This window comes from Octopus bimaculoides, chromosome 3 (assembly GCF_046866305.1).
Source record: "Octopus bimaculoides isolate indiv1 chromosome 3, ASM4686630v1, whole genome shotgun sequence".
In the NCBI taxonomy this organism is placed as follows: domain Eukaryota; kingdom Metazoa; phylum Mollusca; class Cephalopoda; order Octopoda; family Octopodidae; genus Octopus; species Octopus bimaculoides.
In genome coordinates, this window is record NC_142930.1 from 163,076,817 (window position 1) to 163,093,222 (window position 16,406).

At 39.3% G+C, this 16,406-nt stretch overlaps 1 protein-coding gene across 10 annotated transcripts in view; it reads left to right on the forward strand.

Moving 5' to 3' along the window:
• Positions 1–16,406, forward strand: part of LOC106883986 (annexin A6) — a 53,739-nt gene that overhangs the window by 5,890 nt on the left and 31,443 nt on the right. For all 10 annotated transcript variants that reach the window (XM_089349937.1, XM_089349941.1, XM_089349936.1 and 7 more), the window contains 7 exons: positions 6,222–6,345; positions 6,685–6,838; positions 9,129–9,270; positions 11,461–11,605; positions 13,267–13,430; positions 14,423–14,615; positions 15,032–15,135. In XM_089349937.1, coding sequence (XP_089206063.1) covers positions 6,231–6,345; positions 6,685–6,838; positions 9,129–9,270; positions 11,461–11,605; positions 13,267–13,430; positions 14,423–14,615; positions 15,032–15,135 — 1,017 coding nt within the window. In that variant the 5' untranslated portion in view covers positions 6,222–6,230. The remainder of the gene's footprint in view (positions 1–6,221; positions 6,346–6,684; positions 6,839–9,128; positions 9,271–11,460; positions 11,606–13,266; positions 13,431–14,422; positions 14,616–15,031; positions 15,136–16,406) is intronic.

Sequence of the window (16,406 nt, forward strand, 5' to 3'; positions counted from 1 at the left end):
TACTCAACTATACATTATATTTACGTCCTTTTCTGAGAATATGTGTTTTTATTTCCATCCCGATGTGACCCTCACTTTTAAAAGTGATCCACTTTGTCTTCGTAACGTCTTTCGAATATTTGTCCTTGTGGCAAATAAACCTTTATTATCGTTATTCGTTTTATTATTATTTCTATAATTTCCCCGTGTAGTTTTTCTTCGTTTTACTGTTAAATATTGCCATTAACTAACAAGTTTTTTTTTTTTAGCCCCAGATCAGACCTAGGATTAATGACATTCAAGCCGTGATTACCACGACTTATATATTATATTTTCAAACACTGTAATATACATTTTCATTTTAAGACAACAGTTTCGATTTGAGAGTTGGCTTCTATTTCTAGCACCTCGAGAGACCATATAGGGACTCCCACATTGGGTCTTGTGATATATATATTTTTTTATGAGTCCAGCTGACGTTTTGTAAGATGGACGTGACGTAGTAGTTAGCATAAGGTCCAGCAGAGACACGAAGCGAGTGACAATAGAAGAACTCAGTTAGAAAGGAATATCGTGTCTGAATGAAGGGTCAATACGACCAGCCGTGAGGAGCATAGGCCAGAATGGTAGTGTTTGAAAGGAGAGTGGGTGTGAGAGGAGACAGTTTTACTATGGACAGGAGGTCAGGAGATCGATGTGTTGGTGAATGACACCGTCCCAGTCAGATAGGAGTCCTTTTCTCGTAGGAGATAGAGCTATATCCCAGGATGTCCATATATATATAGTTGTAGCAGTGGCAATGACCAGATCAAACCTGATTGAACAGAATGATGGTCAAAAAATATTCCACCTATGGCCAACCTGCCTTTATCTGAAGCAGTGCATTCAGTATATTATGCAAAGTTAAAATAAAATAATTTTAAGAAGAATAGATGTGATTTTGGGTACATTTGGCTGCTATTTCAAGCATGTTGAACGACCACATAGAGCCACTCCAACTATTTCATACTTGGCAGAATCGTTAGAGCATTGTACAAAATATTTTTGTAGTTTTTGTTCAGGATTTTTAGATCTGGGGTTCAAACCTCACTCAGGTCAACTCTGCCTTGGCTTTTACCTGTTCCTTGATCTCTTGCCTTGTACACAAGCTAGAAATGGTTGAGTATCAGACAAAGTACCTTTTACTTGTTTGTCATTAGACTGTGGCCATGCTGGAGTACGACTTTGAAGAATTTTTAGTTGAATGAATTGACCCCAGTACTTTTTTTTTTTTTTAAAGCTTGATGCTTATTCTATTAGTCTCTTTTGCCGAACCACTAAGTTATGAGTACATAAACACACCAACAACAGTTAAACAATGGTGGGACACACACACACACACACACACACACGATATATATATATATATATCGAGCGAGATCATTGCCAGTGCCCCTGGACTGGCTCTTGTGCGGGTGGCACATAAAAGACACCATTTCGAGCGTGGCCGTTTTCGTGCGGGTGACACGTAAAAGCACCCACTACACTCTCTGAGTGGTTGGCGTTAGGAAGGGCATCCAGCTGTAGAAACTCTGCCAAATTAGACTGGAGCCTGGTGTTGCCATCCGGTTTCACCAGTCCTCAGTCAAATCTTCCAACCCATGCTAGCATGGAAAGCGGACATTAAACGATGATGATGATGATATATAGCATGGCTGCAGTCAAATGATTGAAACAAGTAAAAGAATACTATGGGCTTCTTTCAGTTTCCATCCATGAAATCTATTCAGAAGACTTTTGTTGGCCCAAGGCTATAGTAAAAGACACTTGCCTAAGGTGTTACCCAGTGGGACTGAATCCAGAACTGTGTGGTTGGGAAGCAAGCTTCTTACCACACAGCCACACCTGTTCCTGCCTTGTGGTATTTAATCTCAGCTTATGTTCCAAGTTCAAATGTCACCATGGATAACTTAGCCTTTCATTCATTCTGGGATCGATAAAATGAAGTACAAGTCGAGAACTTGGGCCACTTTAATCAAATTCTTCCCAGCAAATTTCTATCCTTTGGCATATTATTATTATTAAGGTGATGAGCTGGCAGAATCGTTAGCACGCCTGGCAAAATGCTTAACAACATTTCGTCTATGTTCTGAGTTCAAATTCTGTTGAAGTCAACTTTGCCTTTTATCCTACCAGGGTCAATAAAATAAGTAGGTGAGCACTGGGGTTAATGTAATTGACTCCCCTCCATCCCTCCCTCCTAAAATTTCAGGTGTTTTGTGTATTGTAGAAAAGATTATTATTATTATTAATAAGGCAGTGCGGTGGCAGTTTTGTTATGCTGGACTAAATGCTTAAGGATATTTCTTCTGCCTATTTGTATTCTGAGTTCAAATTCTGCCAAGGTTAACTTTATCTTTCATCCTCTCAGGGTCTATGAAACAAGTACCAGTTGAGCATTGGGTGGGGGGTTGTCATTGCTTTGCTCCTCGTGACTGATTTACTTATCATCTCTTCATCATTTTAATGTTGTTAACTTTCCCATGCTTTTAGGGATGAGTAAGAACTCAATGACAGAAAAGAAAATTTTAATAAAACTGAATAAATGAGTGGAAATCAGACCAGTGAGTGTGTTAAATTAATAAGGCACTAAAAGAGAATGACTCTCCCCAGACACAATAAAATTTCAGACAGGTTTTGATGTTATTCAGCCAAGCATACTCTTCACCGTTTATTTGCTGAAGTAGTGACAAGAGAATCACTAGATAAATGCACAATATTATAGACGAGGAGCTGGGAAAAATTATTGTATTATAAAATAACAAATTAGTGTATTTAATTACTCAGATTACAATGATGTTAATTATTGAACTGATATTACTTTTTCTCTCTTCTAATTAGCTTCTTAATGCTAACTTCATTAAATATGCTAATATTGATTTTTTTTTTTTATACAAACACAGTATAAGATGGCAAACAGAGAATTACCAGCATGCCAGACAAAATGCTAAGTAGCGTTTCTTCTGGTTTCATGTTCTGAGTTCAAAGTACACTGAAGCTGACTTTGCCCTTCATTCCTTCAGGGTCGATAAAATAGTACTGGTCAAGCCCTGGGGTCTATGTAAGCAATTACCTCTCTCCCACAAAATTTCAGACCTTGAACCAATAGAAAAGATACAAAGAGTATGACTGAATAGTTTAAAGGTTTGCTTTGTTATCACAAGGTTCCAGGTTCAACCTGGATCAAAGTTTTTTTACTTTAGTCTTTGAGTTGACACTACACTTATGAATGAAAACTGGACAGACCGATAATGTACAGAAGGTTGTTTGATGGGTTGTACCGGTAATTCAAAGGTCCAGTCTTATGCTAACACTGCCCCTTGGAATTACATTAAGGCAAAATGTGTGCATTAAGGGTACACATGTAGCCTTAATGCTTTGTGAGAGCCTTGGGAAAAGGAAAGGCTAGGGTTGTCAACCTTGACAACAGATGAAATAGTGGAATCCTTCAGGCAGTTTGGTGCTCTCTTTGAGACCCTTCATGCATCTCCAGGGTAGGTGCAGCTCCCCAGCCCTAAAAGGCAACTGACCTAGGAGAAGGCCTCTCCAATGTGAAACCTACCCCTGGTTGGTTGCCATAGCCGTCTTAGGCCACTGAGCTATCGTTTTCAGGTCTCCATGTCTGAAAAGTGGGATTGAAATGTATGGAACTGGTTCAGTTTAAAACTAATCAGCACAGACAGCAAGAAGAGCCCTGCAACGTCAAAGATTGGTTTACTTAACACTTGAGGGCATGCCATTCATTCTCATGATCTTTGGACATGAAGAAACTGCCATCATATCATGTGTGTGATATACTTAGCCATTTACACAGGAATTCAATAAATAGGTGGATTAATTGATTGAACAGCTGAAATTTCATGGCTGGAAATTCTAAGGAGCATTACTTAGCAAGATTAATCAGTTGATGCTTGTCTCTAAGCAAATAAATCTTGGTGATAACAGTATATTGTTCTCTGGGTGACGGACACCCAAACAAAACCACTGACTACAAGAAAATGTAGGAGCTGTTATGTAGTCACTCAACCTGCTAGAAACAACTGCCAAATCTTAAATTACATTGGATAAAGTAATTCAGACAACATGCCTTAAAAAAAAAAGATAAAATGATGGTTGTGTGGTTAAGAAGTTTGATTCCCAACCACATGGATTAGGGTTCAGACCAACTGCATAGCACCTTAATTAAGTGTTTTCTAATGTGACCCTGGGCCAAAAACCTTATGAGTAGATTTGATTGATTGAAATTGAAAGAAGCTCATCATGTGTGTGTGAGTATGTGTATGTATGTATGTATATGTGTGTGTGTTTGTTTGTCTCCTTATTACTTGACAACTGGTGCTGGTTTGTTTATGTTCCAGGAACTTAGCAGTTCAGCATACTTTAGCTCCGTTTCCATAGCAACAGTCCCACTACTATTTTTTTATCGGGCCTTGTACTTGAACTTCTTATCTCCTAGCATAAAGCCACCTTCCTCTCTAACTCAAAAGCAACCTTAGTCTTGCTGCTTCACTTGTCCTGGCACCATTTAAAAAGCATCCAGTACTCACTGCAAAATTGGTTGACATTAAGGAAGGCATCTAGCCATGAAAACCATGACAAAACAGACATAGGAGCATTCTGGATCCTGTCAAATCATCCTGTTTATACCATCTTGAGAGACGAATATTAAAAGATAATAACAATAGAACTGTTAAGATTGAACAAATGTGAATTTAAAGATTAACAAACGCAAGGATCCTGGTGTCATGCAAATGGCACCTTTGCCAGTGGCACATAAAAGCACCCATTACACTCTTGGAGTGGTTGACATTAGGAAAGTTAGCACCTGTGCTGGTCACACATAAAAGCACCCATTACACTCTCCGAGTGATTGGCATTAGGAAGGGCATCCAGCCGTAGAAAACCATGCCAAATCAGAATGGAGTCTGGCGCAGCCTTTCAGCATGCCAGCCCAGTCAAACTGTCCAACCCATGCCAGCAAGGACAACGGACAGTAAATGATGATTAATAAAAAGTAAAAAAGCTAAGGTAAAGTTTATCTTTAGTCATGCTGACCCATACAGGCCCAGTTTCCTGGTTTCCGTGGTGAATATATTCCCCACCTGGATGGGATGCTAGTTCATCACAGGATTACTCATTTTTCCCAGCTCAGTGGACTTTTAAAGCAATGTGAAATAAAGTGTTTTGCTCAAGAAGACAACTCATTGCCCAGTCAGGAATTGAAACCACAATCATGTGATCATTAGTCCAACACCTTTACCACTAAGCCATGTGCCTCCTCAGTAATAGGAGGTCATTGTAAGCATATCGCATTTGGTGTTGATATGGTTGATTATGACAATGATGTTGATGCTACTACGGCTCATTATGTTAAGGTATGATGATGATGATGCTGCTGGCTGATCAGTTGTTATTTAGTGCCGATTCCAAACAGCCATCTTGTCTTTTTGTATACTCTTTTTACTCTTTTACTTGTTTCAGTCATTTGACTGCGGCCATACTGGAGCACTGCCTTTAGTCGAGCAAATCGATCCCAGGACTTATACTTTGTAAGCCTAGTACTTATTCTATCGGTCTCTTTTGCCGAACCGCTAAGTTACAGGGACGCAAACACACCAACATCGGTTGTCAAGCGATGTTGGGGGGACAGACACGGACACACAAACACACACATATATATATACATATACATATATACGACGGGCTTCTTTCAGTTTCCGTCTACCAAATCCACGCACAAGGCTTTGGTCTGCCCGAGGCTATAGTAGAAGACACTTGCCCAAGGTGCCACGCAGTGGGACTGAACCCAGAACCATGTTGTTGGTAAGCAAGCTACTTACCACACAGCTACTTGTCTTTGATCCTTTTGGAGTTGAAGAAATAAGTAACAGCCAAATAGTGAAGGGAGGGTTGATGGAATCGGCAACCGCCACAATTTCAGGCTTTGTCCTATGGTAGAAAGAGTAGTTGTTATTTGTGTATTTCAAATATTGCATTTTTTTTTCCTCAAAATCTCCAAGCAACAAGATATTGTTGGTATTCTAGGATTATTGCCCACAAGATGAGAAATATTTCTGAAAGAGTGTAATGAGTATTAACAGAATGGGAAGACAGTTTCAAACAAGAATCAGATCAAGAACGCTTCAGCTGTGACTTCCATTAGAACTGCATAAAATAATGTGAACCTTCATATTTCTTTCCAGGAATGAAAAATGCCAAGTGCTGGAGGCGTGTGCCCTCCAATAATTACACCTTTACATAACCGGCCTACAACAAATTCAATAACAACCAAAATTAATATATCTACTTTGATTCAATTAAGTTCAGGTAAGTTAACGATTTCTTTTTCTTCCCTTTGGCTTGGTAGCCAGGTATCTCCTCCACAGCAACACACCTGTTTCTGCCCTCATTCTTGATCTAATCCAGGTGTCCTCACATAATAATATATAATAATATTAGTAGTAATAATAATAATAATAATAATAATGATAATGATTTCAAATTTTGGCACAGAGCCAGCAATTTCAGAGAGGGGGGTAACAAGCATCTTTAACAGAACACCATGACATTTGCTGCCCCTTTTGCGCTCACAGCGCACTTAAGGGGACAGTAGTGCTCGGGTTAAGAATCACTGAACCAGAACATATTGTATCCATATACTTGCAGAAACACAAGGTTGCCGTATATATTTTACAACTGATGGGACGAAACCAAGTCATTTCAAACGTAAAGTGGCTGGTCGGGAAATCACATTCAAATACTTTGCTCCATTTACTCTGAAACCTGGGAAGAGAACAATTAAGACTATTGCTGTGTCCAGGTAAAATAAATTGTATCTGCTTCATTTGGCTTTCTCCAGTCTTAGTGCAGCTATTTTTAAAAATATATATATATATATATATATATATATATACATATACAGGGTGTCCATAAAGTCCCTTTACAATATTAAGATTAAAAGTTTGGAAGTTGTAAAGATATTTTATGGACACCCTGTGTATATATATATGTATATATATATATGTATGTATGTATGTATGTACATATGCTTCTTTTGAATCTTCTATGCCATCATCATCACCATCAACACTATTCCTATCAAAGCCATCACCCTCGATTCTGTTATCAACCTGAGCACTGTTGTTGCCCTCAGTGTCATTGTCAGATTCCACCCCCCTCAATGCCATCGTTGTCATCACCACCACCAAGGTCACTGCCATCACTACTTTCACTGTTGTCATCACCTCTGACATCATCATCATCATCATCACCAGCACCACCACTCATCAGCATCAACTATAGTAGTAAGCCTTTCCGCTGTTATTTGATTTGCTAGAAATAACAGCCAAATCTACGTCAGACTCCATCTTTGTCTTTAAAAAATGAATGAATGCACTAAATAATTATCCAGACTATAAGACAGCATAAAACCAGATTTCTTTTTTTTTTTTTTTTTTTTTTTTTTTTTTTTGTTTTGCGGCTAGAACATAAATCAAAGTTTCATCCCCGCAATTATAACATTTGAATCCAAAGATATGGATTTGTTGATCAAGTCTAGTCATTTGGTTGTTGACTAACTGCAAGTTATATGTATGTTTGATCAAGTTTAACCTTGGGCTAAACAGCACAGTCTCATGTTCTTCCTTAATGAGGCTGGGGTCATCTTGTTAATGGTTTCATAGGCACAGCAGTGGCTGTGTGGTAAGTAGCTTGCTTACCAACCACATGGTTCTGGGTTCAGTCCCACTGCGTGGCACCTTGGGCAAGTGTCTTCTATTATAGCCTCGGGCCGACCAAAGCCTTCTGAGTGGATTTGGTAGACGGAAACTGAAAGAAGCCCGTCGTATATATGTATATATATATATATGTATGTGTGTTTGTGTGTCTGTGTTTGTCCCCCTATCATCTCTTGACAACCGATGCTGGTATGTTTACGTCCCTGTAACTTAGCAGTTCGGCAATAGAAAGTACTAGGCTTACAAAGAATAAGTCCTGGGGTCAATTTGTTCAACTAAAGGCGGTGCTCCAGCATGGCCGCAGTCAAATGACTGAAACAAGTAAAAGAGAGAGAGAGTATGTGTTGTCATGCAAAGAGCCACCCAGGTCCACCAGTACCTCCCATCACTGGTAATCCCATGTCATCCCCTCTGCATACAGGGGTCTGTTCTGATGTTAGGCAGTCTGGTTTCTTCTGCTCAGTATCATAACATGTTGAGGGTCCTTCTGGGTGAGCTTTTGGCCCTCTGCAGAATGGTTTAAGGATGGGGCTGCCATCTTGGCAATGGGTCAATGTGCCACAGGTCACCATTAATCTGGAACCTACCTGGGGAAACCGGACGGTAACATTCTCTTGGATCTATGGATCATGCAAACCCCCTCACCATAAGGTCAGACCCAGGAGGGGGAGACAACATAGCAAAGAATAAAATAAAATAAGAATTTGATAATTAATTTTTTATTAAATTTAGCTAATTTATAGATTTTAGTTTTTGCAAAAATAGTTAAGCAGACAATATCCTATACCTTTTAATCAGGTAAATATTTGTTGCTGATTCTTAGCACTAGATCAGCCTTGCTTAAATAGACATATGAACAAAAGGAATCCACCCATGACCATCCCATAGGTCATTGTTTATTTATTGGTGATAGTGATGGTGTTGGTGGTTATTGGTGTTGGATGGTTATAACTGGAATGACTAGTCTGCTCAATCAATATGAGTCAGGAGTTAAGCAATAACTACCTACCCACCCAACTATTTTCAAACTGTGTTTCATTACTTAATCAATCTTTATCGTTTACTCGTTTCAATCATTACACTGTGACCATTTATCAAACATCACAGAACTCCTAGCTACCTCTCGTGGAACTTAAGGGTTTGGGAGAACCTCTATTAAGAAACACTGCTCTCGGATACAATTTGAGAGAGAATTTTGCTAGGTTTTTTTTTTCTCTTTTTTTTCTAGCAGGTCCAGTGACACAAAGAAGCTCCTTCATTAGCTTTCTGTATTTCATGTTTTATTATCTTCACATGTAAAATATTCAATTGCAAAGGACGGAATTTGCAATGAAATCATTTCTTTTCATCTTCAAAACTCTATATCTCTTCCAGAGATGGACTTCAAGAAAGTGTTGTTGTCACTAAAACATTTTTTGTGGAAAATATCCAAGAGTCTGATACCGACAATTCATGTGAATACTTCCGCCCAGTCAAAAGCAACGAACCTTTCAAATCCTCCAGTTATTATAGTAAAGTAAGTTTTTAAGTTCCTCTGGTGATGAGCCCTGTTCTGTTTTTAATTACATTTTCTTCTGTCTTCACAATACATCAATCAACATAATTTACCCAGTTCTATATTTAAGAGATGAGGAATTATGTACATTATTTACATTTGACAGATATTTGTCCTCATCTTGTTTGTTGTTAACACGTTTCGGCTGATATACCCTCCAGCCTTCTTCAGGTGTCTTGGGGAAATTTCGAACCTGGGTTCTCATTCCTAAGGTATTTTTTGACATTATTATTATTATTCAGGTTACTGCCTGGAGTCGAACTCAGAATCTTCGGGGTTAGTAGCCCGTGCTCTTAACCATTACGCCCACGGGTATATGTCATAGTGGTTAAGAGCACAGGCTACTTACCCCAAGATTCCGAGTTCGATTCCAGACAGGGACCTGAATAATAATTATAATAACATCGAAAAATACCTTAGGAATGAGAACCCAGGTTCAAAATTTCCCCAAGACACCTGAAGAAGGCTGGAGGGTATATCAGCCGAAATGTTGTGTTTACAACAAACAAGATGAGGATAAATATCCATCAAATAATGTATAATTTACCCATTACCACACCACATGACTAAAGACAGAAGAGATGAGAAGAGAGAGGAAGAAAAAAATCGTAAATAATACACAGAAACATACGGGGTAATACACACACAATAGACATATGTACACTTACCTGTGATACGAGAAATAGAGATAGATGTATGAAAGAAAAAACAAATATATAAATAAATATATTTGTCACATACCTGGGATAAATATAAGATATAGATAAAATAAATAAATCTATATAAAGGCCATGGATACAAACAACATACGAAGCAAACCCATACACACACACACACACACACACACACACACACACACACACAAGAAATTTCACGGGGACAGCCAGAATAATTTCAACAACAGGATTAACAATGGCAGCAGCAGCAGTGGTGACAACGATGGCAATAACAACAACGACCACAATGGCAACACCATGGGCAAACACACATACACAGAGGAATACAAGAACTGTACCATATGTTTGGGTCTTAGGACAGCAGCAGCACAATGGGGCTGAGGGGAAGACCACACTGCTGCTCAAAACTATGACACACACAAGCATACACACACGCACTCAAACAAGGTCACAAACGCATGCACACATAAGGATACACATCTTAGAAGAACAGAATGGAGTAAATGGAGCAAAAACACACTCGAAAACGAAAAGTGTCGCTGAAGAGGTCACTCATCCTTCAACAAACCTATGGTCGGTTGGAACTCCATTGATAATCGTTTTCCACACTACATGGTTCTGCATTGCTGTGTTCAGATCTCTAATATCCAGCCCTGAGTTCCAAGATGAAGGATCTGGAAATGTCAGTTTTCTGGAGAAAACAGTTCCAGAGGAATGCCACAGATGTGTGACAAAAGATTTCCGGACAATGGACACGAGTTAAAATAATAAACGACTGAAGAGAAAATATATAATGCATGGGTTTATTTGGCAAAAGAAAAAAAAAATGACCACTCCGAAATACAACAATATCTGTTTCACATCAGGAATCTTGCAACCTGAATTTTATTAAATCACTTGACTTAAAGTCAAGTTGTATTTATATGGGAAATATGTGTGTGCTCTCTCTCTCACAAACACACACACAAAACAAGCTTCTTTCAGTTTCCATCTGTCACATCTACTCACAAGGGTTTGGTTGTCCTGAGGCTATATTTGAAGACACTTGCCCAAGGTGTCATGCAGTGGGATTGATCCTGGAACCATGTGGTTGGGTAGAAAACTTCTTACCACCCAGCCATGCCTGTACACACAAACACATCATCATCATTTAACATCTGTTGTCCATGCTAGCATGGGTTGGACGATTTGACCAGGGCTGGTCAGCTGAGGGGCTGCACCAGACTCTAGGCCGGATGCCCTTCCTAATGCCAACCACTACGAGCGTGTAATGGGTGCTATTACATACCACCAGCATGGGTGTCAGTTTTCATGACACCAATATCTTTATCTATCTATCTATCTATCTATCTATCTATATATATATATATATATATATATATATATGTATATGTGTGTGTGAACAGGAATAATATAATCATATTTTTGATGAGTTCATTTTCCTTTCAATACATTTATCTTCCCTTAATTACAGAATGACCATTTCCTGTCTGAAGGAGAAGACAAAGACAACCAAATGGTATCTGTTCAACAATCAAGAGAATTCCCTGTTAATCAAGCTTGGGAAGAAAAAAATGAGGATATCTATGACCACAGAATTAATTACAGAAATTCTTCAGGTTTTTAAGGCTTCAAATTTTTCTTTAATTTTTTTTTTTTTTTCCAGTTTAATTTGTTAGTATTTCTGATTAGTTCTTCCATGTGGCAGTTTTAATGTTTCCAATAGTCATTATTACCATTTAATGTCTGCTTTCCATGTTGGCAAGGGTTGGACGGTTTGACATGGAGCTGGCTAGCAGGAAGCTGTCCAGACTCCAGCTGTCTGTTGTGGCATGGATGCTCTTCCTAATGCCAACCTTTTATCAGAGTGTGCTGGCTGCATTTTATGTATACCACCAGCATGGGTGCATTAATGCAGCACCAGCAGAGATGCATTTACGCAACAGTGGCACAGATGCTTTTTAAGTGGCACCAGCACCTGGAAGGACACACCTGTATGTGTGGAAGACAGCAACTTTACTTAGCTTGATGTGTCTTATCAAGTACAGCAAATCACCACATCTTCCAGTCCCTTGTCATTTCCTCAACAAGGCCCAGCATCCAAAGATCCCTTCTCATCACTTCATCCCATATCTTCCTGGGTCTACCCTTTCCACAGGCACCTTCCACGGTTAGAGCTCTCAGCACTTCTTTATGCAGCTATCATCATCCATCCGCATCACATGCATAATTATTCTTTCACCCTCCAGTTGTTTGACATGGATAAAATGTTTAAAAACAAAATGGCAGTGAATTTGTATAGTTGAGAGCGTATTGGGTTGAATGTCTTCCCTGAAGCTTTTCCCTCCCTGTGGAGCATTGGTCATGATTGCAAGCTGCAATCATGTATGCCCCATGGTTGGTTGAGAACAAAGAATAGGTGTAGTATGTTTGCTGTGAAAAAAATGTTGTTTCAGCTGTTCTTAACAAGCCTTAGGTCAGTTCTGATTGGATTAATTGATCTGATTGAACGAGCAACTGAATTTCCTCCAAATCACAAAGGGGTCATTTTGAATAATGCAATCAGAGATATACAGAAAGACGGGATGGTCAGAACTGGATTGTCTAACCTCAAGCTAACCAACAATGATAATCTATGATCAAAAGGTTTCTCAGGCATGACTATTTCACTTTTTATTCACACATAGTATACCTAGGACTACATTATCCAATGTGTCTAAGAGTGGCAGTCATAAGAAATAGATTTGAAAGACATATGGCTGTTAGTTCTAGCAACCCAAATGACTATGTGGGAATATCCTTTTTAGCTCAAGATACATTAGATAATTCATACTAACCCTTCATTCTAAAATATTCTGCTCTAGAAAGCATCATAAATGATCATTTAGAGGTTTAATGGGCTTTTGGGGCTTTCAGCATTGGACCCCCTTCATTCGGTAAACTCAGCTGGTTGATCAAATCTCAACTTAATCTCGTAGCAGCAACCCACTGACTTTCCCTGCCCATTTTATCCAAAGCCATCTGGTGATCTCTGCTGGTTTGGGGATAGAATATATGGCCCTTCTCTTTGCTGTAAACCCTAACTCCAAGCTTAGTCAGTTTTGCCGAATGAATGCTGCCACTAAACCCTGACAGCTTACTCCATTTAGCTTCCAGTATCCCCCACCATCTTAGGCTTTTGCACTGCTCTACCAGTTCCTTCCAGGGAGCTGGCAGAGCAAAAATGCATCATATAATCTACGGCGACACCCTTAAAAGAAAATTATTGTTTTATTTGCAGAGATGCAGGAACTCCAAAAATCTATCCAGCCAACCAACTATTCTGGGACACAAATCAATATGTTTGGAGTGCCTCCCAATCTATCCAGAAATTTCCATGAATATTTTAATCAATTCCAACCCAAACCCACACAATATGGATTTATCACCGAACAAATGATACGTGTAAGTAAGATATTAATTTACAATCTAAATTAGTTTTGCAGTTATTGATTGTTTTGCTTTTTTTGTATATTTTGTATTTCTTTTTCTTAGATCCCATAATACTGTCTTTTATCTTGTTTCAATCATTGGACTACAGCCATACTGGGGCACTGCCTTACAGGGTGTTTTAGTTGAACAAATTGACCCCAGTATTGGTTTAAGTATGGTACTTATTCTATCAAACTCTTTTGCTGAACTGCTTAGTTACGGAGATGTAAACAAAGCAACACTGCTTGTATGTTTGCCTATCTGTATCTGGAACCTATTTATCTATCTATCTATCACTATCTACCTTTCACTCTCTCTCTCTCTTATATATATATATATATATATATATATATATATATATATATATATATATATATATATATATATATATATATGTAGTTTGTAGAAATACATAAATCCAGAGAAGCACACTCTAAGATGTAGAGCAGTTAATATTATAATGGGGGAGGCTGGTTTATGGGGTTACCATGGGTTTCTCGCTCATAAGGGATTTAACCTCACAGCGTATCTTCAGACCCCAAACACTGCTGGCCTAAAACCTCTTCAAAAATTTCCCCCTCCATATTTTGAAGAGGTCTAAGGCCAACAGTGTTTGAGGTCTGAAGATACGCCATAAGGCTAAACCCCTTATGAGCGAAAAACCCAGAGTATCCCCATAAACTGGCCTCCCCACTATAATTATATATATATATATATATATATATATATATATATATATATATATATATAATCATCATCATCATCATCATCGTCATTTAACATCTGCTTTCCATGCTAGCTAGCATGGGTTGGACGATTTGACTGCGGACTGGCAAGCCAGCAGGCTGCACCAGGCTCCAATCTGATCTGGCAGAGTTTCTACAGCTGGATGCCCTTCCTAACCTATATATAAAAAAAATCTCTCTCACACACAATATAAGAATTGCTCTATATTTACCTTTCAGGGTCTGAATGATAATAACAGGGCTGTAACTATTGGTGAAATAAGGAACATCATTGAAGAAAATCAGCAGAAACAGAATCCTGAAGTGAGGCAGCCTGCTCCTTTGGCTTTGCCCGAAGCTCCTGTCAAGACAAAGGTTGTTGAACGCCTTACATATCGGGATCCACCACTACAAGATGTCAGTGTAGGTCACGGTGAGTATTGTTTCCTAATCTAATCCTATCATAAAATGATGCTCCAGAAAAGTTAACTCCATAATATAATGATCCTCCAGATGTCCTTTCATCGTATGATCCTCCAGATGTGTTAATCCTTTTATAACATGATCCTCCAGATGTGTTAATCCTTTTATAACGTGATCCTCCAGATGTGTTAATCCTTTTATAACGTGATCCTCCAGATGTGTTAATCCTTTTATAACATGATCTAAAAGGCACAAAAATACCAAAACCTCAAATTCAGTAGTAACAAGTGTTTCTATGACATGTTGCCAATTTAAAATGTTTGAAGTTATTAAACTAGTGACAAGTATAAAAATAATCGGATGACCAGAGAAAACAAACACTACAGGTATCAAGTTGGATAATCCTTCTCCAATATCTATTTATAGGTAACCTCAATGAACAGATTCTACACATTTACAGTCATTTGTTGAAATACTCTAAACTTGATGGAGACTTTCGCTCTAAAGTCTCATATCCATGTTTCGGTAAAGTAAGTTACTGTTTTTATACTCATGTTTACTATCTCTTTCTAGTATTGCTGTTGTTGAGTTTGTTGTAACCCTTGATATCCTGGTGAAAGTCAAAATCTCAATCCTACAAGTCTTTTACAGAACAAAAATGAATGATAGAAGAATGTATAAGAGTTTTTGTTCCCTTACATTACTAAGTTCCTTATATATATATTCTATCTCATTCCAGGGTGAAAAACTAGAGGTAGTCGATAGCTTCCGCTATCTGGGCGACCAAGTTAGTAGTGGGGGTGGGTGCGCTGAAAGTGTAGCTGCTAGAATAAGAATAGCCTGGGCAAAGTTTAGAGAGCTCTTACCCCTGCTGGCGACAAAGGGACTCTCACTCAGAGTAAAAGGCAGACTGTATGACGCATGCGTACGAACAACCATGCTACATGGCAGTGAAACATGGGCTGTAACTGCTGAGGACATACGTAAGCTCGCAAGGAATGAAGCCAGTATGCTCCGTTGGATGTGTAATGTCAATGTGAATACCCGTCAGAGTGTAAGTATCTTGAGAGAAAAGCTGAACATTAGAAGCATCAGTTGTGGCGTGCAAGAGAGACGATTGCGCTGGTATGGACATGTGGTGAGAATGGAGGAGGATAGCTGCGTGAAAAAGTGCCACACCCTAACAGTTGAGGGAACCCGTGGAAGAGGTAGGCCCAGGAAGACCTGGGCTGAGGTGGTGAGGCAAGACCTTCGTACATTGGGCCTCACCGAGGCGATGACTACGGACCGAGACCTTTGGAAATGGGCTGTGCGTGAGAAGACCCGGCAAGCCAAGTAAGATCGTTGCCAGTTCCCCTGGACTGGTTCTTGTGCGGGTGGCACATGAGATGCACCATTTTGAGCGTGGCCGTTGCCAGTACCGCCTGACTGGCTCCTGTAGGATTTTCGAGCGAGATCGTTGCCAGTGCCCCTGGACTGGCTTGTGCGGGTGGCACATAAAAGACACCATTTCGAGCGTGGCCGTTTTCGTGCGGGTGACACGTAAAAGCACCCACTACACTCTCTGAGTGGTTGGCGTTAGGAAGGGCATCCAGCTGTAGAAACTCTGCCAAATCAGACTGGAGCCTGGTGTTGCCATCCGGTTTCACCAGTCCTCAGTCAAATCGTCCAACCCATGCTAGCATGGAAAGCGGACGTTAAACGATGATGATGATGATGATGATGATATATATATATATATATATATCATCATCATCATCATCATCATCGTATAATAGTCCGCTTTCCATGCTAGCATGGG